General features: G+C 48.4%; 1 protein-coding gene across 2 annotated transcripts in view; it reads left to right on the top strand.

Moving 5' to 3' along the window:
- C11H2orf42 (chromosome 11 C2orf42 homolog) overlaps positions 1-27,608 on the top strand; it is a 280,308-nt gene that overhangs the window by 212,854 nt on the left and 39,846 nt on the right. For both annotated transcript variants that reach the window (XM_086943470.1, XM_086943471.1), the window contains exon 6: positions 5,574-5,674. In XM_086943470.1, the coding sequence (XP_086799596.1) occupies positions 5,574-5,674 (101 nt within the window). The remainder of the gene's footprint in view (positions 1-5,573; positions 5,675-27,608) is intronic.

Genomic DNA, 27,608 nt, shown 5'->3' with positions numbered 1-27,608 from the left:
GATGTCACATATTACATCATTCATGACCTGGTCAGTGACATCACTGATGAAATCACTGACATCTCAAATGACATCACTGACATCTCATTTGACATCACTGATGACATCACTGATTACATCATTCATCTGATAATACGATGCACCTCCTCACACTCTAATATAACCTTTGATACACCCAGTGTTAAATACAGACTACCATTCTTGAAACTATTGACACACAAATACCAGTTACTACATAGGCACGCACTGATTCCTAGGCCTACACACACACAACCACTCATTCACCCATACAATCACTCATACATACAGTTACTCATCAATGCAACACTATCATATGCACTCATACACCTATGCAGACACTCACACACTGCCACTCATCCATGGAGTTACTCACACACCTAGTCAGTCATGTAAAGAATCAATCACACTTCCATTTCCTCATCTATATAGTTATACACACACAACACCTTACTTATTCAAACATATACTAACACATACTTACTCTCTTATACAATCACTGATACAAGTACACATTGATCTGCACAGTCACACACCTCCCAGCCAGCCACACACACACACAGTCTCCCATACAAATACTTGGGCGACCAATCAATAACCCATATAGCCACTCGTATAGCTACTGAACAACACATGCAGCAGCTTACACAACAGACATACCTATGCATTCAGTAAGACACATTTAATCACTCCTACAGTCAGTCACGCACCTACTAAATCCTTCATTCAGACACTTATACATGCACTCATTCTTCAATATGTAAAACATATTTAAACTTTCCAGAAAAACAGTCATCAGTGATGCCATCAGTGATGTCATTTGAGATGTCATCAGTGATGTCACTGACCAAGTCATGAATGATGTAATATGTGACATCATCAGCAGTGGATTGCTGTTGCGCCATATATAGTTACTTCATATAACTATATGGGATCAATTTCAGTGGTTTTTTATGTTAATTCCTAACTATATAAGGCCTGAAACCTATGTTTTTTTCAGTGAATTTTCAAGGTTTTTTAAATGCTAATTCCTAACTATATAAGGCCTAAAACCTATGGTTTTTTCAGTATATATATATATATATATATATATATATATATATATATATCTATATATATAATTTGTTTTATTTTTTTTAGAGCTAAAACAATTGAGAACATTAATGGATATAAGAGGACTGAAGGTTATGATATCCTTTATAAATATCCCCGAAAGTATCACATGACAATGAATTGCACTGAAATTATGAAATGTTTGTTGTCTGTAATGTTTTTAAATGAGCACTTTGCACTTTATTTGTTACGACATTGCCTATGTTTTACTCTGTAAATAGAGGATGAATATATGTTTAAATATGGCCGCCACATTGGCAGAATTGTACATCTTCAGTGTCAATGATTATGTCTCGGCCGATAGGCTTATAATGTCGTCACTTTACAAACCGAAACTGACACTGACGAAGCTAGATTAGCGAAACGTGTCTGTCAGGGGTGAAGGGGGGTTTACATTAAAGTCTTTTGATAACGGATTCCAGTGTGCTTGCCATTATTCCAGCTGGATAGTTGGATGTGTTGCAGTGTGTGTGTATATGTGTGTGTGTGTGTGTGTGTGTGTGTGTGTGTGTGTGTATATATATATATATATATATATATATATATATATATATATATATATATATATAACTGAGTTGCAACAAGCATATGTTATTTATAGGCATTAGATATTAACTATACCTATATTCCAGTTTATTTAATAATTCACTTGCCAATAGCTGCTTGCACTGGTTATGTCACATAACAAACAAGATTTATCTTTGCACTTTTGCACAATAGATTGTCACATAGGGGTCTCAAAAGTTTACAACAATGGGGGCAATGTTTCTCTCTTTTCAGCACTTAGTCACTTTATTATGGTATTAGCAGGAAATAGTAGGTGGAGCAGGGGTATTGGTTTCCTATATGATGTACAATAGGATACACATATATAACTACCCCTCAACAGGAAACTGAATGACACAACAAAACGATGCAGGTTTTTTTCTCCTGAATAGATTAAACACTGTTTGTATTTTACAGAAACAAGGGTTTTGTATAGAAGGTCATTTGTTATGAATTGTTTGCCCCACTGCTCCATAATTGAATTTACTAGCATTGATGTTATTTACAGAACTGTTAAATATTTGAGACATAATTTTAAAAGCATTTAAGCTGTTATTGAGAGCATTGTCACATAGTATGTTTTCTATTTCCATGCTACATAATGTATCACCTTACACTTTAAAAAGGAGCCACTGCCGCCCATGTGCTGTTGAGTAAACCAGGCCGGATGTTTCCGGCCTAAACGTGTCATGGCGACAAGGTGGTAGCACCATGAAAACCACTTTCAACTAAGCTGGGTCTGCACTTGCCTTCTTCGTGTCTTAGGACGATCGAGGCAAGTGTGCTGAAAATATAGGACTGCAGCTGAGTTGACATCATGTGACTAAGGGTCAGCTGATTGCCGCCAATGAGAGAGACACTGGATACTTAAAGGTGGGGGTGGAGTTATACTTTGTATACAGCGGCATCTGAAGAAGGCCGTAAGGCTGAAATGCATCATGCACACGCTGTATCTAATCAAGATCTTCCGACGTCTCCCCTGAGTGGCCTTTACTTTTTTCTTTTGGAGTGGGCTGTTGTGGAGATATATCATGTGATCAAGGCACTTTGGTGCTGAAACGCGTAATGGCTGACTGAGCACAATCTAATTAAACAATTCTGTGCACTTAATGGTGGTCCGTGCTCCTGCTTTTTTGTAGAATTGCAAACGCCGGCTGGCAGATGAGTTGCTGTAATATATAGAGATATAGAGAGATAGGATAGGATAGGATGTGCATTTATAGAGCGCGAATTGCTGCCCGGAGGCGTCCAAGCGCTAGGAATACCGCAGTCCAACCATGAGGAACACAGGGGGGAGGGAGAGGAAGTTTAGATTGGGTGAAATAGGAAGGTTTTTAATTGTTTGCGGAAAGCCGTAAGGTTGGGGTTGGATCTTAAGTATAATGGAAGGGCATTCCAGGCCCTAGCAGCATTGTGTGAGAACGACCTACCTCCAGATCTGGATCTTTTTACTCTAGGTGTAACTGCTAGGAAGGTCTGGTTAGACCTTAGGTTCCTGTTGGGCCTGTAGTGATTGATTAGGTCCTGTGTGATCCTGGGGCCAGAGTTCCAGAAGGACTGGTGGGCTATGCACATGGCTTTCAATATAACTCTTTGGCGCACCGGAAGCCAGTGGAGAGTAACAAGGCCGGACCTTACTGACTGTCTGCGGGGGAGGTTGAGTAACATGCGTGCAGCGCAGTTCTGAACAGTCTGCAGCCTTCTCAAAGTGGATTCCGGGGCGCCGAGGTAAAGAACATTAATAAAATCAAGGCGGGATTGGATCAAGCCTTGTACCGCTACTTGCCTGGCTTCCATGGGGAGGAGGGGGAGGATTTTTCTAAGCATCTTCATGATGCCAAAGCAGGTAGCCGAGAGTTTAGTAGCTTGTACATTGAAGGAAAGAGATCTGTCCATCCATATTCCCAGGCTTTTGATGCTGTTTTTGGGGGTTGGTAGAGGGCCCATGCTGGGTGGCCAGAGGGTGGCCGGGAGGCTAGGGACCGAGTTGCAGAGGACCATAAGCTCGGTTTGGTCTCCATTTAATTTTAAGGATGATTGGGACATCCAAGTCTTTACATCCTCCAGACACTCTCTATGCCCGCTCTGTACAGGTAGATTGGTATCCTGTGTCAGGGAGACCACAAGTCCGCGTAGGAAATGATCTTAATCCCGAACGGGCGGACGACATCGGCTAGTGGTCTCATGTACAGGTTGAAAAGTGCAGGGCTTAGAGAGGAGCCTTGTCCGTCTTTAGTGTTGTTGCAATCTCTACAACGAAATACGTCCTCGCTGTCGCTGCAAGGCTTACGCTAAAATGGGGGCGGCAACTATTTCCACTTCCATTTAAAACGCGCGGTTCCTATGTATCGTGTTAAGTGAAAGGGAGGAGTGCAATATATATCTGCAAAGGATTATTCTGACTGTTGTGGAATCTTTACCTTTATTTTGCACCTCCCTTATTAGCATTAGGAACTGTTTAGGTTTAGATACTGTATATGAATTGTTCCGTTTTTATTGTCTGTGTTCCCAAAATTTAAAAATTTTAATTTCCTCCATTTTAACATTTATCTGTTTTTAATTGGTGTTTTTTTTTATATATTTGAATAAACTGTGCACACTGAATGTATTAATTTTGACAGAATTGTTTTGTTATGTATCGCATTGCTCCAACTGTTAGGTCTTGATGTATGATTGATATTGTTTGGTAGCTTGTAAGAATTTTTGTCTTCTCACTGAATAATCCAAAGGGAATTTTGGTTTGACATAGTCAGTTTTTTTTGCATATGCCTTTATTCTGTGAGCATTTCATCCAATAGGAGGCCCTAGTGTCGGGCGATTACCTTAGCTCCATGTGCAGTGATGGTTGACTGCATGGCGGGTTGAAATATCAAAGTATAACAAGCACTGGCGTTGCCAATAGGTTTCGCATTTGGAAAGTTGGAGCTATTGGTTTTGTAAATGACATTTTATATTTATATATTGTTATTGACAATGCCAATAACGATATATAAATATAAAATGTCATTTACAAAACCAATAGCTCCAACTTTCCAAATGCGAAACCTATTGGCAACGCCAGTGCTTGTTTTTTTGTATACTTCAATGTAACAGGCATACCCAGACGTGGGTCGTGTGCCCACTGGAAGCAATCTATACCTGACTGATGGTCAAAACAGATCTTGCATTGCTTGTGTTCCAGTTCATCCTCATATAATCTATCAAGTGCATATTTAACACAACTTCCAGGAGGACCAGAAAATATGGGCAGATTTAGATCCACTTCCGTGAGGAGTAGACCGATGTGTATGGAACCGGACCCGAACTCCCCCAATGAAAGTACACAATTGTGTAGTTTAACCAAGGCTATAAATAACATTGTGTACTCCCAATGAGGTCCAAGCTTATGGCTGTGCCTAACAGATAATCTCGGGTATATTGCATCAATTAAGAGGATTCACATGCTTTGCCTCACAAAGGAAAAGCTCTTATGTTTCCTCATTAAAGGGTTTCTTGTAGGTAAAATGCCGCCATCTGTGGGATGGCACCATTGCTTGTGTTATCCCTCACACAGTGAATAATCTCCTTATTTGCGTTACTTTAGGGAGGCTTACAGAAGTTTTGCCTTAACTGGGAAACATTCCAAATTGTGCAGCTCTGTGGAGGAGAGATGTGCATGGTCAAACCTAGGATATTCCACCTTGATATAGGGGAATTTCACAAGCCTCTAATATTTTTGCAACACTAAACACCCATAATCCTAGGAAATGCATTCTCTTGATTGTGCCACCATTATTGTATTTTCATCTCCAATACATTTGTATTTGTCAAATGTTTTCCATCAATTTTCAGTTTGTTAGATTTTGATTCTTATTGATTGAATTGTTACTGTTTTTTCTTTGTGTTGTCGATTTTAGCATTCGTCCGAAAAGATGCCCTTCCCCTTGGAACATTCAACAAATATACATGGCATATAACCAGTGTGCTGGAAGTGAAGCAGATCTTCGACACCGCAGAAGTAAGCATTATTTTAAGCTTTCTGTCAGTTTGTTTACCTTAGCACATGGTCAGATTAAATATTGTCATGAGACTAGTTTTACCGGACAGTTGGTTTCTTTATCTCCCTCTTTCACTCTGATCCACATACTTGTAGATTATTTGGGGACGTGGGGGGAGTACTCGATACATTGCCGGTCTTGGGATCAAACAACAAAAGCACTTCCCTACAAAGATGGAGTAGGTAGACCATGAGTCAACAAGGATCTACCAGCTACAACACACCTCTAAAAGGGTTGCAATCTAGAAATCGGAGTACATGTGTGTGAGAAAGTGCCCTCTTTCTACATGGTTGCCTTCACTTTTTGCTGAACTGATGTACTTTGACTGAGTGTGTCCTGGGCTCCTGCCAATCAAATACTCAGGCCTAAGTTCTTTCCCTAAAACTGCATTAAAGACCAAACCCAATTGGCACTCCCTGGCCACAGTTCAGTCCATGGGAAATGGTACCACCGGTACCCAGGGCACTGTGACCAGGGAAGCCTCAAAGGGCTGCAGTACTTATTGTGCCACCCTTGGAGGCCCTTTACCCTTACACTCACATACTGCCTTTTGCAGGCTGTGTGTTTTGGTGCAGAATAAAGTGTTGTCTACATGGCACACATCCCTGTGTGCCATGCCTACAACCCACTGCCCTAGCATAGATCAGCCACCCCTCTAGCTGGGTGCACTATACCAGTGGTGAGGTTAGTTACATGAGCCCTTTACCCCTACAGTGTCTAAGCCAATTTGTAGACATATTAAGTGCAGTGAGTATATAGTGCTGGGAGTTTCAGTATGAACTCCGCAGTACCATTTTATTTTCAAACATACTTTATTAGTTTTTTAAATGTATTTCTGTAGTAGGGGATCTCTGTGTATAGTCATTATCTAGTGAATAGTCCCGCCCATGTGCGTGGACCCCGGAGCAATCAAAAATAATCTCTTACAGTGTCAAAAAATGCAGAAATGCATACACTTAAGAGAGAATTTAAAGACTGATAATGCAGCCTAAAAAGGCTACACTGTCCAGTACTTCAACTAGAAATTCCACCATAAAATCCACAAAAACAGCAAAGCCTGTACAGATTTTCCTTGCTTCACCAGCAAGATCACTCAGGAATGATAGAGAGGAGAACCTGGACAGACAAGCCCCATAGGCTGCCATTATGTGGCTTAAACAGGATACTGTGCCTTTAAGGAAACCTTCCAGAAGCTTCTCCCAGTATTCCAGAATGCATAGCAGGTCCAACTTACTTTCAGTTCTTTTTTCCGGCTCCTGCAAGCAGGACCCTGGAGCATTGAGCTCTCCCTTTTCAAGGGTTTTGTTGGTGTTTTTTGCACTAATTTCGATTTTGTGTGCTTTTAAAGTACTTTGGTGTCTTCTTCTTGGTCTTTTGCACACTTTAGTTGTCTATAATGCCTGCATTATTTGACAAATGCCCGAGCTGCTCCAGGAAGAATGCCAAGTCGGACCCCCATGAGGTCTGTATCCTCTGCCTTCCTTCTTCCCACATCCCAGAGGAGTGTGAAATCTGCCGTGGGTTCACTGGCAGGACCCTGAGGGACAGGATGAAAATCAGACTTCAGGGACTCGAGGAGAGAAAGAAGGCACAAGGTGGGTCTGGTGGGGCTTCTTCTGCCCATGCTGAGGCCTCTGGGGGGCTCCCCAGGGGCAGGAAGTCCAGCAAACGTCATCTATCTCCGTCTGGGTCGGTGGCTCCTACCACGACGTCGAGAGGAATGACTGCTATCTGCTCCCCTTCTCCCCAGGGCTCTGGGTCGAGGCGACGTCGACCGCCGACGTCGAGGAATGTGGACAGGCCGCCGTCGAAGTCTCCGGTGGCATCTTCATCGTCTACGTCGGTGTCGACTTCGAGTGATCGGAGTCGTGGGGCCCGGCGTCGGCGCTCGTCGTAGAGACGACACCGCCGGCCGCCGTCTGTGAAGAGGAGGCGATCGGCGTCGAGGGGCTCCTCGCCGTCGAGGCACAGAAGATCGCCGTCGAGGCACAGAAGATCGCCGTCGAGGCACAGAAGATCGCCGTCGAGGCACAGGAGATTGCCGTCGAGGCACAGGAGATTGCCGTCGAGGCACAGGAGATTGCCGTCGAGGCACAGGAGATTGCCGTCGAGGCACAGGAGATTGCCGTCGAGGCACAGGAGATTGCCGTCGAGGCACAGGAGATTGCCGTCGAGGCACAGGAGATCGCCGTCGAGGCACAGAAGATCGCCGTCGAGGCACAGAAGATCGCCGTCGAGGCACAGGAGATTGCCGTCGAGGCACAGGAGATTGCCGTCGAGGCACAGGAGATTGCCGTCGAGGCACAGGAGATTGCCGTCGAGGCACAGGAGATTGCCGTCGAGGCACAGGAGATTGCCGTCGAGGCACAGGAGATTGCCGTCGAGGCACAGGAGATTGCCGTCGAGGCACAGGAGATTGCCGTCGAGGCACAGGAGATTGCCGTCGAGGCACAGGAGATTGCCGTCGAGGCACAGGAGATTGCCGTCGAGGCACAGGAGATCGCCGTCGAGGCACAGAAGATCGCCGTCGAGGCATCGACGGCGCAGAAGGTCGACGTCGAGGCACGGACGTTCGACGTCGAGGCGAAGGAGACGTTCGACGTCGAGGAAGCGCGACTCAACCCCGAGGAAACGGCGCTCGCCGTCGGGTCGCCGTTCTCAGACTCCCAAGAGGCGCGGAAGGAGCGCTGACACCAGGAGTCGCTCTGGAAAGCGTCAGGAGGCTGTGGATGACTCTCCTAGGTCCCATCCTAGTGAGGGGGGAGTTTCACCGGGTTCAGCGCACTCTGCTGTGTTCACCCCTACTAAACCTAAGTCGTTACTCCTCCTCCCCCCCCTACCAAGGGGGCCTCGTCCTCGGTCCCCTACTCCACCACCACTGCCACCGCTTCCACCTCCTCAAGCTCCTCCGTTGGAGAATCTTCCTCCAGTTCCTCCGAGGACCTATTCGTTGCCGAGGTTCCCTACTCCTCCTAAAGGGACCCCTAGGCCGGGGGCGCCACCCAAGCCCAAGTCTCCTGCCCCGGTGGCTCCAGCAGGGCGGCCTAAGCCCAGGAGATCGCGATCCCGCTCCAGGCGGAGAGGGAGAGAGCGCAGTCGGCACCGATCCTCTACGAGATCGAGGCGGAGCCACAGGAGGCGAGAGTCGCGGTCCCGCACGGATTCCTCCGGGACCAGATCTTTCTCCCCAACATTGTCGGACTCGCCAGGGACAAGGGTGTCCCCAGTGGATGATATCAGTACCTTTCAGGACGTGCTCTTAAGGGGGGCGGCGAAGCTCGGGATCACGGTGACGGCTCCAACACAGACAACGTCCGTGATCTTTGAGACGCTTCACAAGAAGCACCTGTCCCGCCCTCTTCTGCCGCTCGTGCCAGGTTTGGTGGAACCAGCGAAGGAATTGTTCCTTACGCCTGCAACTACGAGGGCCGCTCCGTCCCGCCTTCTAAAGAAGTACAGGGCTCCGGACTCGGACCCGGCGTTTCTGAGAACTGACCCGGTGCCAGACTCCGTGATTGTGACGGCAGCCAGGAAGCAGCACTCGACCTCCCCGTCTTCGACTGTTCCTCCGGATAAGGAAAGTCGGTGGGTCGACTCCAATGGGAGAAAGGCCTGTGGGACGGCCTCTACGTCCATGTAGGCCGCTAGCGACTTAGCCTTCCTGGGGCGTTATGATCGCGCACTGTGGGAGTCCCTACAGCAGTTTGCGGATCTCCTTCCGAAGGATCGGAGGGAGGATTTCCTGGAAATCCTGAAGGAAGGGATGCTGGTCTCCAATCAAGTCATCAGCGCGGCTGCTGATGCCTCGTTGCTGGCAGCCCACGGTTATTGTCATGGAATTAACCAGAGACGCCATGCCTGGCTTCGACTGACGTCCCTCAAGCCGGAGGCCCAGCAGAGAGTTGCTAATCTGCCCTTCTCGGGGGAGACCCTCTTCGGGAAGCACGCGGACGATGAAATGGCCCGCATGAAGGCAGAGGCGGAGACCTTGACGGCGGTGGGCTTGGAGAAGCCCAAGGACAAGAGCTACCGCCCGTTCCAGAGGAGGTTCGGGGCGCAGGGCAGAGGCCGAGGACAAGCTGCGGGTCAGCAGCAGCAGCAGTACCGCAGGCCCTTCCAAAAGCGCCAGAAGGGTAGGGGAGGCCAGCAACCCTCTACCGCGAACAAGGGCGCAGCAGGGTCTCGTCCCTGAGCTGTTACCGTATTTTCCGGCGTATAAGACGACTTTTTAACCCCTTCAAATGTTTTCAAAAGTCGGGGGTTGTCTTATACGCCGGACACTAAATTTTGATGAGTGGAAGCAACGTTCCACCGACGTGGAACCCTCCAATATGACCTGGGCTCTACTCGCGCGCTCACACTCCCACGTTTACCGGTTACATTAATCTAAAATTGCACATGATTTAGTGCACAGTTACTCACCGGTACAGTCCCGTAGTGCTGTAGTGCCGATGGGAGACTGTCCACGGGGCATTTCAGTATTCTTACTGCGTCTTCATCCTAGAGACACAGCGGTGTATGCGCTGATCTGGCGCCATAATCCTCACGTTTCACGTTCATCGTAAGTAGAGGAGCGTCACTAGCGCACGTCTTCTACTCAGTTCATGGACATGGAAAGGGGACTTCAGAAGGTTCCAGCCGGCGGAAGTGGGGGTCGTCTTATACGGCGAGTATAGGACGAAACCTACATTTCATCATGAAAAGTAGGGGGTTGTCTTATACGCCGGAAAATACGGTACTTCCCCCTCGTCCGTTACCCGCTCCGGTGGGGGGGGAAAGCATTCAATCTTTTCTGGCAGAGTGGAGAAAAATTACTCAGGACAAGTGGGTGCTGAATATTGTTTGCAATGGATACAGTCTTAGGTTCACCGGCCCGCCTCCATCGATCCCTCCGGTCAGCTCACAGTATCAACTGCGCGAGCTCCAGGCGGAGGCCGACGTCCTCTTGAGGAAAAGGGCCATAGAAGACGTGCCTCTGTCTCAGAGAGGAAGAGGTCTGTACTCCCGATTCTTTCTGGTCCGAAAAAAGGACAAGAACGAGTTCAGGCCCATTCTGGATTTGCGACAGGCAAACAAGTGGATTCGCAGAGAAAAGTTCCGCATGCTGTCGTTGCATCAGATTTATCCTCAGCTGCAACGGGGAGACTGGCTTTGTGCCATAGACCTACAGGATGCTTACTTCCTTGTGCCCATTGCACACAAACACCGGAAGTTCCTGCGATTCCAAGTCCGCGCCAATCACTATCAATACACAGTGTTGCCGTTCGGACTGAAGTCCGCACCCAGAACATTCTCGAAGTGCATGGCGGTGGTGGCCGCACACCTGCGTAAGAACAAGGTGTTTGTCTACCCGTACCTGGACGATTGGTTGATCAAGGCCTCCTTCTCGGAAGCTCAAGCGCACTTCCAGAAGACGTGCGTTCTCTTGAACAAGCTGGGGTTGCACATCAACATGTCCAAGTCTGTCCCGACTCCGGTCCAGTGCATACAGTACTTGGGAGCATCCATCGATACGCTGTCAGCAAGCGTGTCTCCTTCGGAGGAGCGACGGCGATCGATCCTTCGGAAGGCTCAGGCTCTTATGACCGCTCCATCTACAACAGTGAGGACGGTGTCTTCTCTACTGGGGTCGATGGCCTCTTGTATCTTCCTCACTCCCCATGCAAGACTTCACATGAGACCTCTGCAGGAGTGCTTGGAGGACCAGTGGGACCAGAGGAGAGGATCTTGGGACGACAAGATACGACTGCCTCTGCATGCTCTTCAGTCTCTGAGGTGGTGGTGTTCAGCGGAGAATCTCCTCAGAGGGGTTCCCTTCCACAAGGACATTCCTACTCAGACGATTGTGACGGATGCTTCTCTCCACGGATGGGGAGCGCATTCGGGAGACTTACAGATTCAAGGTGCGTGGTCTCCGATGGAGTCCACTTATCACATCAATTTCCTGGAACTCAGGGCTGTTCACTTGGCGCTGAAGGCCTTTCATCCGTCCTTCTGGACCAACTCTCTGCTTGTACAGACGGACAATACTACCACAATGTATTACCTCAACAAGCAAGGGGGGTCGAGATCGCGCACCCTGTCTCGGGAGGCGCAGACGATCTGGCATTGACTTCTGGCAAGAGGATTGACGATAACGGCCACCCATCTGCCAGGTGTGCAGAATGTTCAGGCGGACGCACTGAGCAGACTGATTCAGGAAAACCACGAACGGGTCATAAACGACGACGTGCTAGGAGAAGACTTCGAAAGGTGGGGGACTCCAGACGTAGATCTGTTCGCCACCACAGAAAACAGCAAATGCCGAGACTTCGCCTCCAGGTACTAACAGCAAGGGACGCTGGGGAATGCACTCTGGATCAACTGGTCAAACAGCTTTGTGTACGCTTTTCCACCCATTCCCCTGATTCCAGCGGTGCTGATCAAGCTGTCCCAATCCAGGGCACGGAGGATCCTGATTGCCCCGGAATGGCCCAGGCAGTGGTGGTTCACGGACCTTCTACACTGGTCTCTCCTTCCGCACATACGGCTGCCGTGCAGGCCGGACCTTCTCACGAAGTTCGGGGGGCAGATGTTGCACCCGAACCTCTCCTCTTTGAGTTTGGCGGCATGGCTCCTGAGATAGTGCAATATGGCCATTTGAATCTCCCAGACGATTGCATGGACATACTGAAGGAGGCTAAGCGACCTTCCACTAGGACTTCCTATGCTTACAAGTGGAAGAGGTTCTGTATCTGGTGCAGGTCTAAGAACTATGACCCTACGACATGCAAGGAAGACGTCATCCTTTCTTATCTTCTACATTTGGCGCAGTCTGGCCTTAACGTTCATTCCATTAAGGTTCATCTCGCTGCCTTGACTGCCTACAGGAAATGCCCTTCACAGACTTCCTTCTTCCAGATCCCTTTGGTCAAAGATTTCTTGGAAGGCTTGAAGAAAGTATTCCCTCCTGTCAGGCTTCCTTCGCCTTCATGGGATTTGAATGTGGTGCTGTCCAGATTGATGCAGGAGCCTTTTGAACCCATTCATAAGGCTTCGCTGCAGCACCTGTCCTGGAAGGCGGCGTTCCTCGTGGCCATCACATCGGCCCGCAGGGTGAGTGAAATTCAGGCGTTGTGTTGCCAAGAACCTTATACTGTATTTCATGCTGCTAAGGTTGTTATGCGTACTCACCCTAAATTTCTTCCCAAGGTTATTTCTGATTTTCATATCAACCAGACTATAACTTTACCTACGTTTTTTCAGAATCCTTCATCTCCAGCGGAAAGGTCTTTACATTCCCTGGATGTCAGGAGGGTGTTGAAATTTTATCTGGATAAAACCAAGGATATTCGTAGGTCAGACCAATTGTTTGTCAATTATGGATCTGTCAGGACGGGTTTTGCTACCTCTAAGCAGTCCATCTCCAGGTGGATTGTGTCCTGCATACAGCTGTGTTACCAAAAAGCTAATAAGACCTTAGGGGGTAAGCCTAAGGCTCATTCCACCAGGGGTAAAGCTGCCACGACGGCTTTACTCCGTAATGTTCCGATTGCAGAGATCTGAAAGGCGGCCACTTGGAAGTCGGTTCATACCTTTGCTAAGCATTACTGCCTGGACACTGATGCCAGGGCAGACGCTCAGGTTGGGCAGGCTTCGCTGCGGAATTTATTCGCACTATAGTGGTTGTTTCTGTTTCTCCACCGCCGCTTGGTGTGGGGATGGGCTTGCGATTCTATTCACTAGATTATGACTATACACAGAGATCCCCTACTACAGAAGGAGTAGTTTATGTCCTGTAACTCCAGTTCTGTAGTAGGGGTATCTCTGTTATAGTCATAAGCGCCCTCCCGCCTCCCCGGTGGAGAATTCTTCATGTAAACAATGCTACAGGTCTGGCGTTTTTACGCCTTCAAAAAGAACTGAAAGTAAGTTGGACCTGCTATGCATTCTGGGATACTGGGAGAAGCTTCTGGAAGGTTTCCTTAAAGGCACAGTATCCTGTTTAAGCCACATAATGGCAGCATATGGGGCTTGTCTGTCCAGGTTCTCCTCTCTATCATTCCTGAGGGATCTTGCTGGTGAAGCAAGGAAAATCTGTACAGGCTTTGCTGTTTTTGTGGATTTTATGGTGGAATTTCTAGTTGAAGTACTGGACAGTGTAGCCTTTTTAGGCTGCATTATCTGTCTTTAAATTCTCTCTTAAGTGTCTATGCATTTCTGCATTTTTTGACACTTTAGAGATTATTTTTGATTGCTCCGGGGTCCACGCACATGGGCGGGACTATTCACTAGATTATGACTATAACAGAGATACCCCTACTACAGAACTGGAGTTACAGGACAGAAACTACTCCATCTCATACCATCACATCACATATTTGTAGCAGCAGCAGTCTTTTCTCTATAACAATAGTCCATATTTCCGGCATATTCCTGCTACAATATAACTATACATATTCAGTCTACATCATAATTGTAGCAAGATACCTCTCTTGCGTGCAAGCTATCCCAAGTGATGGTAGTGCATTATCACATTAATACGAGCAACAGTCCCCAACACCCCCTCCCAATCCTCCACCGTCTCACGCGTACTTCTGAATCTTGCACCTTTTGCATTTTCCGGACTACGTGCATATCAAATCCAAGTGTTTCTATAATACATTTCCCTGTCTTATTCGTTTTTAATAAGACTTAATTACTCTTCTGCACAGTCAATTATATATCTTGCTTAGGGTCTTAATCTGCATCTGCCGATTTTATGGTTGCAACATCCCATCCCACTCCAGCGCTATTGGCGTTTTTCGTAGGCCCCTTATTTCTTCTCTCAGCAGTGCCCTACCGCAGTAACTCCATATGTCAGGTCAATACATCTGGGGGTTCCGCGATTTCCATCTCATAGTTATATTACGTATAGCTAAGATGAGTGCTAGGTTTATAAAGCGGTATTGCACTTTGTTTGGACATTTGTTTGTCGAGTCCCAAAATGCATTCTTCCACTGTGTATTTCCCGGTTTGCCGCTTCCCCTGTTCTTTGCCTGACAGCGTCCCAGTATCCCCACACCTTTGGACAGGTCCATAACCTGTGGATTAGGTGCGCTCCCTCTAGTAAGCATCTCGGAAAAATATTGTTGAGTATGGGGGAACATTCTATATTATTTGTGGGGAGTAAGATAAGCACGGTGCAATACCATTGTCTGTATTTCAATTTTGTCTTCCTCGATGTCTTCCTTAGGTGTTCCAGTATCCTTTCCCATTCTTTCTGTTACTTCCCTACCTATGTCCCCCTTCCATGTAGTCTTTAGTGCACCTAGAATGGCTTTCGTATGCGAACTGATGCTTGTATAGAGCCATCTGATGAGGTGGCTGCCTCTTCCCATATAATATATCATCTTGACCAAGTCATTGGTAGGGGGTTCTTGCCTTAGCGGCGCCCATTGTGTTTTTATGTATCGTATCAGTGCAGTGTGTAATGTTTATGTTTGTTTTTGGAATTTTTATTGCGCACAACTACCCTGGGGTGTCTCGGCGCATGTTGGACTTCCTGGGATGGAAAGCAACCAGGTGATCATTGATTAAATAACCAGGTTTTCAGAAGTTTACGGATGATGATGAGTGGGACTAGATTTGATGAACAGAGGGAGAGATTTCCATAGCCTGGGGGTTGCTACTAAGAAACGTCTGTCTCCCCAGGTAGTGGTTCTGGTACGTGGGACGGGGAGAAGATGGGTGCATGATGAACGAAGTGATCTTTTTGGAGCGTAGCTCCGAAAAGCATCCTTCAGAAACCTGGGACCTGACTCATGGATGGCTTTATAGGCAATACAGAATGCCTTAAATTTTTATCCGACTCTTGACCCTTAGCCAATGCAGGTGACGTATGGCCGAGGAGGTGGGGCGGTGACCAGGGATGCCGAGCAAAATTCTGGCTGCAGCGTTTTGGGCTGATTGTAGTTTGGTTAAAACCTGTTCTTGCGTGTTGAAGAGAGCGTTGCCATAATCCATTGGAAAAAACAAGTCTGGTAATCAATGTTTTTCCTGCAGCTGGAGGGAGATATGGCAACAGCTTCTTGATCTTCCTCAGCATATAGAAAGAGGATGCGACCACTGCATTCACATGGTGCTTGAATACCAGCTTGTCATCGAACATGACACCGAGGTTTCTGACCTTGGCAACAGGGGTGGGAGGAGAACCCATTTCAGTGGGCCACCAAATGGAGGACCATTCCGGTGAAAGGTTGCCAAAGGTCATCACCTCGGTCTTGTCCGAATTTAATTTCAAACAGTTACTTGACATCCATAAGCCAATGGCCGACATCCCCTCCTGGAATCTTGCAGCAACGACTGGTCCATCCTTATGTACCGCCAACACCAATTAGGTGTCATCCGCATAGTTGGTTAAGCGCAGACCGTGTGTGCTTTTATAACCCTCGCCAAATCCGCCACATGTATATTGAATAATATGGGGCTTAGCGAGGAGCCCTGGGGCACCCCGCAAGGAAGGGTGGAGGAAGGAAAGTAGAAAGTGCCCAATTTCACCGACTGCGTGCGGTTGGCCAGAAATGAGGCAATGAGGTCCCTGGCAAAATGGCTGACCCCCAGCGATGTGACACGGTCGATCAAGATGGAGTGATCGACCGTGTCAAAGGCGGCGGACAGATCCAGGAGTATAAGGACAGCTGCCCCACCCTAGTCCATTATAGTCCTAATCTCATCAGAGGCCTTTATCAGGGCGGTTTCTGTACTATGGCCCTTCCTAAACCCGAACTGGGTGTCATCTAAAAGTTGATGAGTCTATGAACCCTGAAAGCTGTTTGTTCATGACTGCTTCAAATATTTGGGCCGGGAATGGGAGACAGGCGATGGGTCTGTAACTGGCTGAGTCAGCGTGGTCCAAGGACGGCTTTTTTAACAGGGGCTTGATGACTTCCGTTTTCCAAATTTCAGGATAAATGCCTGTCTGGAAGATGGAATTACTTAAGTCCGTGAGAGGGGAAGTAATAACCTCAGTGAGGGCGCTCAGTATGGAAGGGGGGCAAGGGTCTAACAGAGATCCAGATTTAATAGAGGTGATCAGCAAACTTATCTGGTCTGTCGAAACCACTTGAAAATTGGAGAACATGGGTGTAGTTGAGGGGGCCTGAGGAAGTGGGTAAGGACAATCCGAGCAGTTAGGGAGGGAGAAAGATGCATAAATATTAGTGACCTTGGTGGAAAAGAAATTAGCTACCTCATTACAAAAATCTTGAGAATGGCTCAATGGGCGTTCCTGTCGGAGGGTTAGAGAATCTACTACTTGAAATAGCTTTCTTGTAGAATTTTGGGCGGATTCAATCTGGGCCTGAAAAAAGCACTTTTATGTTTGATGGATCTTTTGTACAGCGCTAGCGCATCTTTGTAGGTTTGTTTATCCGAAGGACTGTAGTGCTTGCGCCAGCGTCTTTCTAAGTTCCTACAATACTGCCGTTGTAGTCGAAGATACTCTGTAAACCATTGGGCAGATAGCGTGGCCCGATTAGAAGTAATGGATTTGGCCGGGGCTACTTGATTAATTGCGTCCAGAATCCATTTTGGTACCTGCTTGACAGAAGACTGGGGTGAGGTGATACCTCGTAAGGAGATTCAGCCAGGATATTGGACAATAACGGGTAGTCCAGGTTTTTCCAGGCTCTGGTACCAATAGGGGTGCGAGATGTGGACTGGGGAGGGTTAGGGTTATGAGCCAAAATGGAGAAAATTACTGCAAGGTGGTCAGACCATACTACGGGAAGAACAGTGACAAGCAAAATGTTGGGGTTGTTGGTGAACAAATCATCAAGCGTGTGACCTGCTTGATGAGTAGGGGCTGCCACTAACTGCTGTAGGCCTACCGTGATTAGATCGGCAATAAGTTGAGTGGTGTCTTTGTCCCCTACAACTTCCAGGTGAAAATTGAAGTCCCCCAAAATGGTATAGTCCGAATGGGCTAAGGAAAGTTCCGTAAATTCATCAAGAGCCGATAGGAAACTAGTATGCGAGCCAGGGGGGCGGTATAAAAGAATCCCTTTAAAAAGTGTAATGGAGAAGGTACAGGCTTCACAATCCAGTCGATGAATAAGTTCGATTGTGGAGTGAAAAAACGCTTTATAGATAATGGCTAAACCACCTCCTCTCCCCGTAGTTCTGTCCTGTCTTACCACACAGAAGCCCTCCGGTGTGGCCGAACAGAAATCCGGGCCGGAGGCAGCATCACCCCAAGATTCAGTCATAAACAGGATGTCCAGCTCCTGGCTTACTATGAATTCCCTGATGTCTAAGCTGTGTTTCGGGAGGGAGCGGGCGTTAATAAGCGCCGAGCGAAAATAGCGCTTAGGTGTGGGAGTAATACCATGGGCTGAAGGCATAGGACATGGGAGGGTGTAGTTACAGCCTGGACATGGGGCAGGGGCGGACACAAGGCAGCTAGGAGGGGGCAAGTGTCGACACCGCGTGTTGGTGGTAGGAGTATTGATTTCCAACAGCTGAGAGGATGAGTAGCGCAAAGAGGTACTGTGAGAATCAGAGTGCCCGGGGCCAGGAGGAGTGGTATAATATGTATAAGTGTTCTGGGACTCCAGTTTCATTGACAAAGGTATCATGGTCTAGTAATATGCCATCCCCAAACCGATCTGACACCGTGCTCATCCCGCTTCCAGCCAGGGCCCCAGCTTGCGTTTCAGGAGTCTACCATTAGTGGAATCCCCACCTGGGGAATGTTACCCGCTTATGCCGGGGTGTTTGTGTGTATTGTAGAGCCACCTTCCAGCAGCAGAGCACCGTAGCCAACAGTGGGGGAAGGTCTTGCGGGGGTCTACTAACTGGCAGTAATAACATATGCAGTGCACCGTTGTCAATATATGTCTCCTGCAGGTTGCGTCCCGCCCTCCAATATGACAGCCATTGTAATTGTCTTGCATAGAAGTATGCTCGTAAGTCTGGGACACCCAGACCTCCCATTCGTGTACCTATTTGCAACTTCTGCAGGCTTATCCGTCTTCTACCATTTCCCCAAATTAATTCAGTAATCTTTTTTTTTTTTAGCAGTTTGAACGTTGCCTGTGGTACAGGTAATGGTAAATTAGTGAAATAGTACAAGAGCCTCCGCAGCACCACCAGTTTTGCAAGGGCCACAATCCCCATAATAGATAGGGGCAATGCCGTCCAGAAAACTATACTGGACCGCAGAGCCCGGATAGTTTTGTGTAGGTTACCATCTAGTTTATCTCCCTGCTTCCTATAATTTGTATGCCTAGGTATTTAAAAGTAATCGGGGCCACCGCTAGGTGAGTCTCCAAAGTCTATACTTTCTGTGTCTTCATGTTCTGTGAAGTAGAAAGCATGTGATTTCCCCACATTGATAGCCAATTCAGACATAATTTCAAAGGGACGGAACGTGTCGTATATTGAGGCCAGTGGCACGTTGAGGTCCCGTAGATACAAAATGATGTCTGCAATGCCAAGAACAAGTGTAGTGTTTTTTCCCAGCAATATGCCCCAGTCTGCAAATTTTTCTCTCGGCGTTATGGCTAATGGTTCCAGCGCCAGTATAAAAATAAGAGGCCTTGCCTCGTCCCTTTATGTACGGAATATTTCTCCGAGATGTGCTGCCAGTGCGGGTTCGTGCCGTAGGGGCCTTATATAGCAGACACAACCAAGTAATATACCCCTCTGAGTTCCCAAATCTCGCCAGTGCCTGAAACACATACTCTCAACTAATGGAGTCAAAGGCTTGCCTCAAATCTAGGGAAAGACATCCCGTGTGTGGGTATTGGCTCAGGGCTTCCGTCATTAGTTGGTGTAGCTTCCTAATATTTAACGATGTGTTACGGGACGGCAAGAACCTGGTTTGGTCAATGTAGATTAATCCGGACAGGGATGGCAATAACCGATTTGCCAGTACCTTACTCAGGATCTTCTATTCCGTACTTCGGGACAACGGTCGTTAGTTGGCCATATCTGTGGGATCTCGCTCAGCCTTCGGGAGGGATATTACTAACGATTGCGCCATTGTACTTGGCAAAGATCCCTTCTCCCATGCTTCTTTATATAACATCTACAATTGAGGTACTAGGAAGTCTGTGTACATACCATAGAATTCTATGGGGAGCCCGTCTATGCCCGGGGTTTTATTTCGTGGAAGTCCCTTCATGGCTATTCTAATCTCATATTGGGTAATGGGTCCTGTTAGGTCTTTCTGAGCTGCGGCTGTGAGCCTTTGGTATGTCAGGGGAGAAAGAAAGGCTTCTGTTTGGGAGACTGTGTTACCGTCTGTTGCACTGTATAATGCGGTGTAGTATTGTCGAAAGGCTGTGTTGATATCTGCCTGTGTATTAACTATTGTCCCATCCACTATTACAATTTCATGTATAACCACCGTCGGGGGGGGGGGGGGGACGTTATGGATCAATTTAGCAAGTAGGGTCCCAGATCTATCTGCTTCAGCGTGTGCTGTCCTCGTGTATGCCTGATAATCTACTACTCGCAGAGACTCTAGCAGTTCTGCATGTTTTATTCGCGCTTCCTGCAGTGGGCCCTTTCGGTCCTCATTTGTCACAGCCTCCTGTTTCAAATTTACCCATGCAGTCTTCCACCTCTATCAACGCCTTATAGAGTTCCTGTAAGACTCCCACTGTCGTGCTTATCGATTTCCCCCGAATCACTGCTTTAAAAGCGTCCCACTCTGAGTCTGTTCATCGCAGTGTTATTTTCTGCAAAATAATATTCACTGGTCTCAGAGAGGTCGTTACGGAATACTCAGTCTTCCAGCAGCTGTGCTCATAACCGCCATGTGGGAACCGGTGTGGGCACCCTCCCCCATGCAATTATCTCCAGTGGGTTATGATCGGAAAAGGTTTTTGGTAGGTACGTGGCATTGCGCGTTCTGGTTGAGCAGTATATCCTGTTTATTCTGGTGTGTAGGTAGTGTACTGTAGAATAATAGGAGTATTCCCTGTGCGCAGTATGCCTCCTCCTCCAGACGTCACTTAACTCCCATCCTTGCGCCCATCTATTCAATGCCTCTACTTGTTTGAACACACCTTCTCCATGTAGTGGATGTGACATATCTAGGACCACATCCATTACCCCAGTATCCATGGCTGTGATTCCAATCCCGCCAGTGCCCCGCTCACAAGGTCCCAGTACTTATCTTGCTCCAAGTTCGGAGCGTATACCATGCCCAGTATTACAGGTTGCCCGTCTAACGTACCCCTTACAAATATGTATCTTCCTAGTTTGTCCACCCTTCTGTCCCAGGGCTATAAATGGCACTCCATGCGGTACCCAAATAGTGGTCCCTCTTCCATAGTGGAGTAAGTGGTGGAAAAATCTAGCCCCTTCCACTTCTTGCTTAGTTTCACTACTTCACTGCCTATCATATGAGACTCTTGTAAGTATGCTATTTGTGCTCTGCGACGCTGTAGCTGATCATTTATCCTATGTCGCTTCTGTACTGTTCCCATACCCCGTATATTGCAAGTTATTATAGTGTATTTACCCTGTGCAGCCATTTAAACTAGTATGTAGCTTCAGGGAGATGCATGTGGTGCGTGAAGAAAGGAGCCCAGTTTTCCATATCTATACTGTGAGACTTTCCCTCTCCTGTAATATCCCAATACTCAGTCTGGTCATCCAACTATATCGGACCATACAACTTCACTGAAACAATAAGAACTAAATGGTCGTGCATATGCCTTTGCCATGTAGGGGACATCGCTAGCGCCCTCCATGTGGTGTACTCTTCTAACAACAATTCAGTTGAGCTTCTACGGAACCTTAGCCCGAAGCATTAATAAACAAACATTGTACATGTACCTTCAGCACAGTATACGTTTCACAAATACCCATGGCGTGGTTACATAACTTATACTTGCGGGTACAGTCAGCAATACAAGTCTTTGTTGATTTGCGGTGTCGCAGATGGGAACATAGCCACACTGCCCTCAGAATCCGATTCGTGCGTGACTACTTCCTCTGAGGAGGTCTTAACCTTCACTCCCGAAGCATGTGTAAACTTGGCTGTAGCTATAAGTGCCTTCGATTTGTTCTGGTGCATCTGTTGTGTAGTGAGGTATTGTCGTGCAGGAGTCCTATGCGTCCGTCGGTTACCACGCCCAGTGAGCCTCCCCGAGCTCACTCTGTTCTGATCAGTGAGTTGAGTTAGTCAGTGCAGCGATTGTTGGTTCCACCACCTCTAGCCAATCCTCCACATCACCAGGACTTTCAAAGAAATAGGACTTTTGGTTGTGCAAGATTTTTAGGAGCGCCGGAAAGAGCATCTTTAAGGAATAAAAATGGGGGAGTCTTTCCAAACCAAGAGCATGTCTTTATGTGGGCGTGCAGAGTCTGTTCAGCTCTCGACACCCCAAGTGGTTAAAGGTCAGTTCAGAAACAGAAAATACAAAAATAACACGATGCAAGACACAAAATACACAATCTTACCAAGTAATCGAACGGATTTCCCTCTCTATTTTTTCATTTTCCTCTGATTGAAGAATCTAACTCTGGCTTACAGTCCCTAAAAGCATTACGGCTTGCTCCCTGGTACCTCTAACCCTAAAACATCTCAAAGGTGTAATCGGAGATGACTCCCTAGCTTTTTGCAGGAGAATGTCTGTCACTGAAGTTTAGCAATTTCATAATTAAAGGTCGAGGCGGAGCTCCTGGTTTCGGGCGGCCGGTAGGTATCCTGTGTGCTCGCCCATTGCAATATTGCATGGAAAGTCCCTCATTGGTGACATGGTCTCGGAACCACTGCTCCATATATCTAGTCTCATTGTTTCCTTCCCTTTTCTCAGGCAGTCCTATGATACGGATTTTACTGCGTAGGGCCTTTCTGAGTCTTCCACCCGGTCTAGTAGGGTAGCCACTTGATCCTGCAGCTGTGTGATCTTAGCATCAGCCTGTGACTGCCGCGGGACCACCTCTTCCAACGTCGCCGCATTATCTTTCACTTTTTTTCGCAAGTTTAGCGTGGTCCGCTCTGAGTAAGTTAAGGCCCGTAGTTGGTCCCAATTTGGAGTTCTATCGCCTTCCTAGATTCACGATCAGCTTATCTACAGGCGTAGGTACTACTGTCTGCGGGCTATTCACCATTCCTGCTTTGTGATTCGCAAGAGCTGCCGTATCCTGGACAGGGTCCTGTTCGCCCTGGTCTTGTTGCTTCACTCCCTTACTTCCCATCGTGTAGGTCACTCCAGCAGCAGGCAGCCCGTGTGGAATGGACGCAAGTTGACAAGTCCCTCTCTAAGGTCACCAATGCGCCTCTTCAGTACTCTTCCCAGCTCCCTCACTGCCCTTTCACTTGTCGCACGCCGCACAGCCAATCGTCTAACCCTCTATCTCTTACTGCGTGGCACGTTTTGCAGTGTCACCGCTCTATCGCACACCGGGGTGGGGAGCCTCCGTTTATCCACAGTGGGTCTATGATAGCTGCAACCCCCACAGTTATGGCTCCAGATCCCTTTCCGTAACGCCAGCCGCAGTCTGCGTCCTCCACAGCAGGCACCAAGAGCACGGTGAGTCCTACCAGCTTGGGGATCGCATGCCACAGGCCCGCCAGTGTCCGCTACAGGCAGCTCTCCATCTGCCCCACCACTTTTATGCACGTAGGACTCGGGACCCTGTCTCTGGTCCCACTGGAGCTGTCCCTGGTAAAACCGTGTCTATTTATCGAAGTGCCCTCCCTCAAGTGGTGTCACAATGGGTATTTCACTCTCAATGTTTCTCCAGTCATGTCAGTCCTAGTGAAGTTCATATACAGGCGCACACTGCTGCCATTTGCCCCATCGCGCCCGTCGCGGCTCAATTAGGGGTTACAAATCACCCGCACATCACTTTCAGGGGTCCCAGTGCGAGCACCTTCTCCCGCTCCGTTTTCCGCCCGTACCTGGAGTGTGCATTCGTCCTGCTTAGTGCTGGTACTGCCTGGGAATCACTGCCTGCAGCACTCTGTTCTTGCCCTGCCAACGGTACCAGACAGTAGGCCGCACCTCAACTCCAGCCTCGCGTAGTCACCATGCTAGTGCCGGTACTCCTCCCACTTTCTGTTCTCTGAGCGGCATCCGCCGCAGCGCCCCTCACAGTCCCGTCCGGGAACAGGGCAATCCTGAACTCATGGCAGTGTCCCCTCGTCCCAGCCACAGTGCTCCACAAGCGCCAGAATCACTTGCCTCGGTGTCTGTCCAGCTCTTAGCGTTCGTGACCCCGCTCCGCCATTAGGCCTCAAGACACATAACTTCGGCTGTGTACATTATTCCTCCTTCCCAGCAGCAGCGAGTCTTCTGCGCTTCCCCCGCTGCTAATCCACACCGTTTTTTATAGCGTTCCTTCAGTACTTTAGGCCATGCACCCCAGGATTATTCCTGCCCAGGTCAGGAGCTCCACTAAAGAACAAGCGTCATGCCTGGCTGCTAGCCACGCCCCCCAACTCCACAGTACCATAATGGCTTTACTGAAAACTCTGAGAAGTTTGGTATGAAACTTAGCACATTAAACTCACACAGATAACAGTGTGGGATTTAATGAAAAATGCACACAGAGGGCATCTTGGAGATGACCCCTGAAAAATTACCTAACACTAGTGTCCAGGCTGAGTGGCTGCTCCCCAGCTGCCACCACCAGACATGTGAGGAAGGGAGGTGTACCCACCTCTTCCAACCCCACCTCCTAGGTGGGGGAGGAGAGGTGAAGCACAACTCAGTCCCCGCCATCTTACAGATGGGGGGGATCCAGCCAACCAGAGTGAGGCATATGTTGGCATAATAGGGGGTTTACCCACTTCAAGGAAGGGACCCATTGGTCCCAACCTTTTGCTTGCATGTAACGCACCTAAATCTAGTATTTAAGGGCACCCCTGAACCTTGCCTCCTCAGACAAGAAACTACAAGAAGAAAAGGACTGACCAGCCATGCCAAAGCTAAGAACAGGAGGATTCCCACTGACTTGGCCCCAGCCCTACCGGCCTGTCCCCACCTCGAACCTGCAGAAGCAAAACTCCGGTGTGTCATGCAGCCAGCAACCTTAAGAACCTGAAGGTCCGGCCCTGCCTTCCTAAGTAAAGACTTGGTCTCTCGTGAACACTGGATTTGTTCACCAACGGACTCCAGCTCCGGTGAAATCCACGAGTCCCCACCCAACGCCCACTGCCTGAGTTTGATTAGCCCAGCACCACGATGAGGTATCCCCGGCGATCCTGACCCAAGATCTAGTGATCCCTGACCGGCCTCAAGCCTCCAGCCTCAATCCGGAAGGTCCCCCCAACCGTGACCAGGAGATTGTAAGCAGATCCGACTTTAAAAGACACCCCTTCACCAGACGCCCCATGGCCTTGTGTGGCCCAATAGACTGTGTAACCCCCAGCATCCCAACTTACCTCTCCAATTTGTGGTCTCACCCAGAAAACCTTTGTCCCAAAGCCTGTAGTGTTTAGAAACCAGAGACTCCCTATTGAAAGTAACAGGGTACCCGATGACAAACCAGCACCCTGCATCTGTCCACCCTTTGGTGCTATCATAAACCCCCATTTACCCTGAGCATAAGTCCAGGAGCTTTGCTTCCACAACCTTGTGGCTTGCTCGTGAGCAGCCATTAACCAGAGACTTCCTATCCCCCATTGGATAACATTGAGCCTCAGCACTTTGCACCCGGCCGCCCTAGTGCAGCTAAGGGTGTTACAAGAGTGCATCCTTGACCCTGGGGGACCCCTGAGTCTAACCCCAGGAGCCCAGCTCCCACAACAAAGTACTTGCCTGTTTTGCAGCGTGAATCTTTCTGGATTCACTATGCTGTGCATTATTCCGCGGTCTTGTGGTTTGGTCCGTAATCGTAGTCTTCTTTTCTTTTTTTTTTTTTTTTTTCTCGTAGCCCAGGTGGGCGTCGACGTCCCACCTTTAGGTGTATTTCCGGTGACGTCTGCACGCTTCCTGCGGAAGCACCCACTCTTGGGCGCCATCTTCAGATTCTTTTTTCCGCGGTTGGGTCTGAATCGTTCCCGAGAGGGCTCCAGATATTTTTGGAGAAAGAAGAAGAAAACACTCAGTTTTTGGACGAAAAACATTGAAGACTTCAGGAGACTAGATCATCGAGGATCGACAAAGGAGGGAAGGAAGTTCAAGAACTTCGAATTTCCATCGAGGAATGCGAGCGCAGGGGGCCCCCTGAACGTATGAGATGTACAAGACTCCTTTCAAGTCCTGCGCAAATTGCCACCACAAGTACGCGCAGAAGAACCAGCACCCGGTTTGCAACCTCTGCCTACCGGTAGACCACGAGAGCAGTGACTGCAACGCCTGCTCCGCCTTTACGCCAAACTCTTCGAGTTCGAGTGAGACAGAGTAGCCAACGCCACGATGCAGGGCAAGGGCCAGCCTCCATCCCTTCGAGACCTGGGGCTATCTTCAGACGAGAAGACAACAACGCCGCCGAAGACGACGGCTACACGGTCGTAGAGACCAATATTACGAAGACTCCAAAAAAGGTAGGAGACTCTACGGCCCCTAAAGCCCGAGAGACCCTGAATCTCGAAAGATCGAGGGAAAATCCTCAAAAGCGCCGGTGCCGAATGTTTCGGCGCCCGCACCTAAACCCAGGCCCAGCGGATCCTCTGAGGAGAACCGCAAAAGCCGTAGAAAAACGTCTCCGAAAAGGAACGTCCGGCGCTGAGGGAGAAGGACCCGAAAAAGGCTCCAGCGCCGACGCCGAAACCTTCGACGCCGAAAATAGGTTTTGCGCTGAATTTTAAAAAAAAAGACCGGCCGAACCATTGGACGCAGATCTGGCTGCCGAAATCGAGAAGAAGAGGCATCTCGAAGCCGAGATGGAAAACGTCCTGCAACGAAAGAAGGATTTCGATGCCAGGATGATAGACTACATAATTCCGACGAAGCTCAAGCCACAGGTGCACGAGGTGGTCGAGGAGGAAGAGGATGAAGTCGAGGAACAGTCGGAGAATGTCGAAGCATTCGACGAACCCGACAAAGACGAGGCCGTCTTCGACTACTATGAGGACGACGACGACCGCAGGACGCTCCTGGGTTCGGTGACCTCGGAGACCTCGGAAACTCAGGAGATAGACTGGCAAGAAGTCAACACAGATAGTCCTGAAGAAAGCGTCGACCCATATCCTTCGAGGCCTTCGCCGCCAGATGACATTGGGGTGTACAACAGTCATCCGGAATGCAGCGGCTGTCTTCAAGGTGAAACTCGACGAAGAGCAGCATAAGACTGACTTCCTTCTCGAGACATTGCTCCCCACACAGACCAGGAGCCAGTACCTGCCAATGCTGGAAAGTGTCATGGCACAAGGGAAAGAAGCTTCAAGGATCCGGCTACATGCAAGGCAGTCACCCCAAGGACTGAAAAGAAGTATAAACATTCATCAAAGGACCTACCCTATATCCATGGCACGGTCTTAGCTGACTCAATCATTGCTGCCACAGCAAGGAAAAGGGCTAATGTGCCTACTACCTCAGGGCCACCTCCAGACAAGGAGAGCAAGAGGATGGACTTGGTAGGGAGAAGAATTGAAAGGAATGCTGCGATGCACTGGCGAATGGCCAATTTCAACGCACTACTAAACAGGCATCAGTACCAGATCCTGGAGGAACTTGGCCAGTTGATAAAGAATATGCCTCAGGAATTCAGGGACAGAGCTGAAAACCTAGTCGAGGAGGGGAAGAATGTGGCAAACTCTTGCATCAAGACCGCTCTGGACGGAGCTGACACCTCCAGTAGGCTCATGATGGGCATCACAGAAAGACCAGCCTGGCTCAGGGTGTCAGGCTTCAAGCCAGAAGTACAACACAGCATCCTGAACACCCCGTTCAACGGACAGACCTTGTTCGGGGCCCCAGTAGACGAAAAGCTCAGCCAACTAAACAAAGACCATGAGAAAGCAAG

Source organism: Lissotriton vulgaris, chromosome 11 (genome assembly GCF_964263255.1).
Source record: "Lissotriton vulgaris chromosome 11, aLisVul1.2, whole genome shotgun sequence".
NCBI lineage: Eukaryota > Metazoa > Chordata > Amphibia > Caudata > Salamandridae > Lissotriton > Lissotriton vulgaris.
This window is presented reverse-complemented; position numbering and strand designations above follow the sequence as displayed.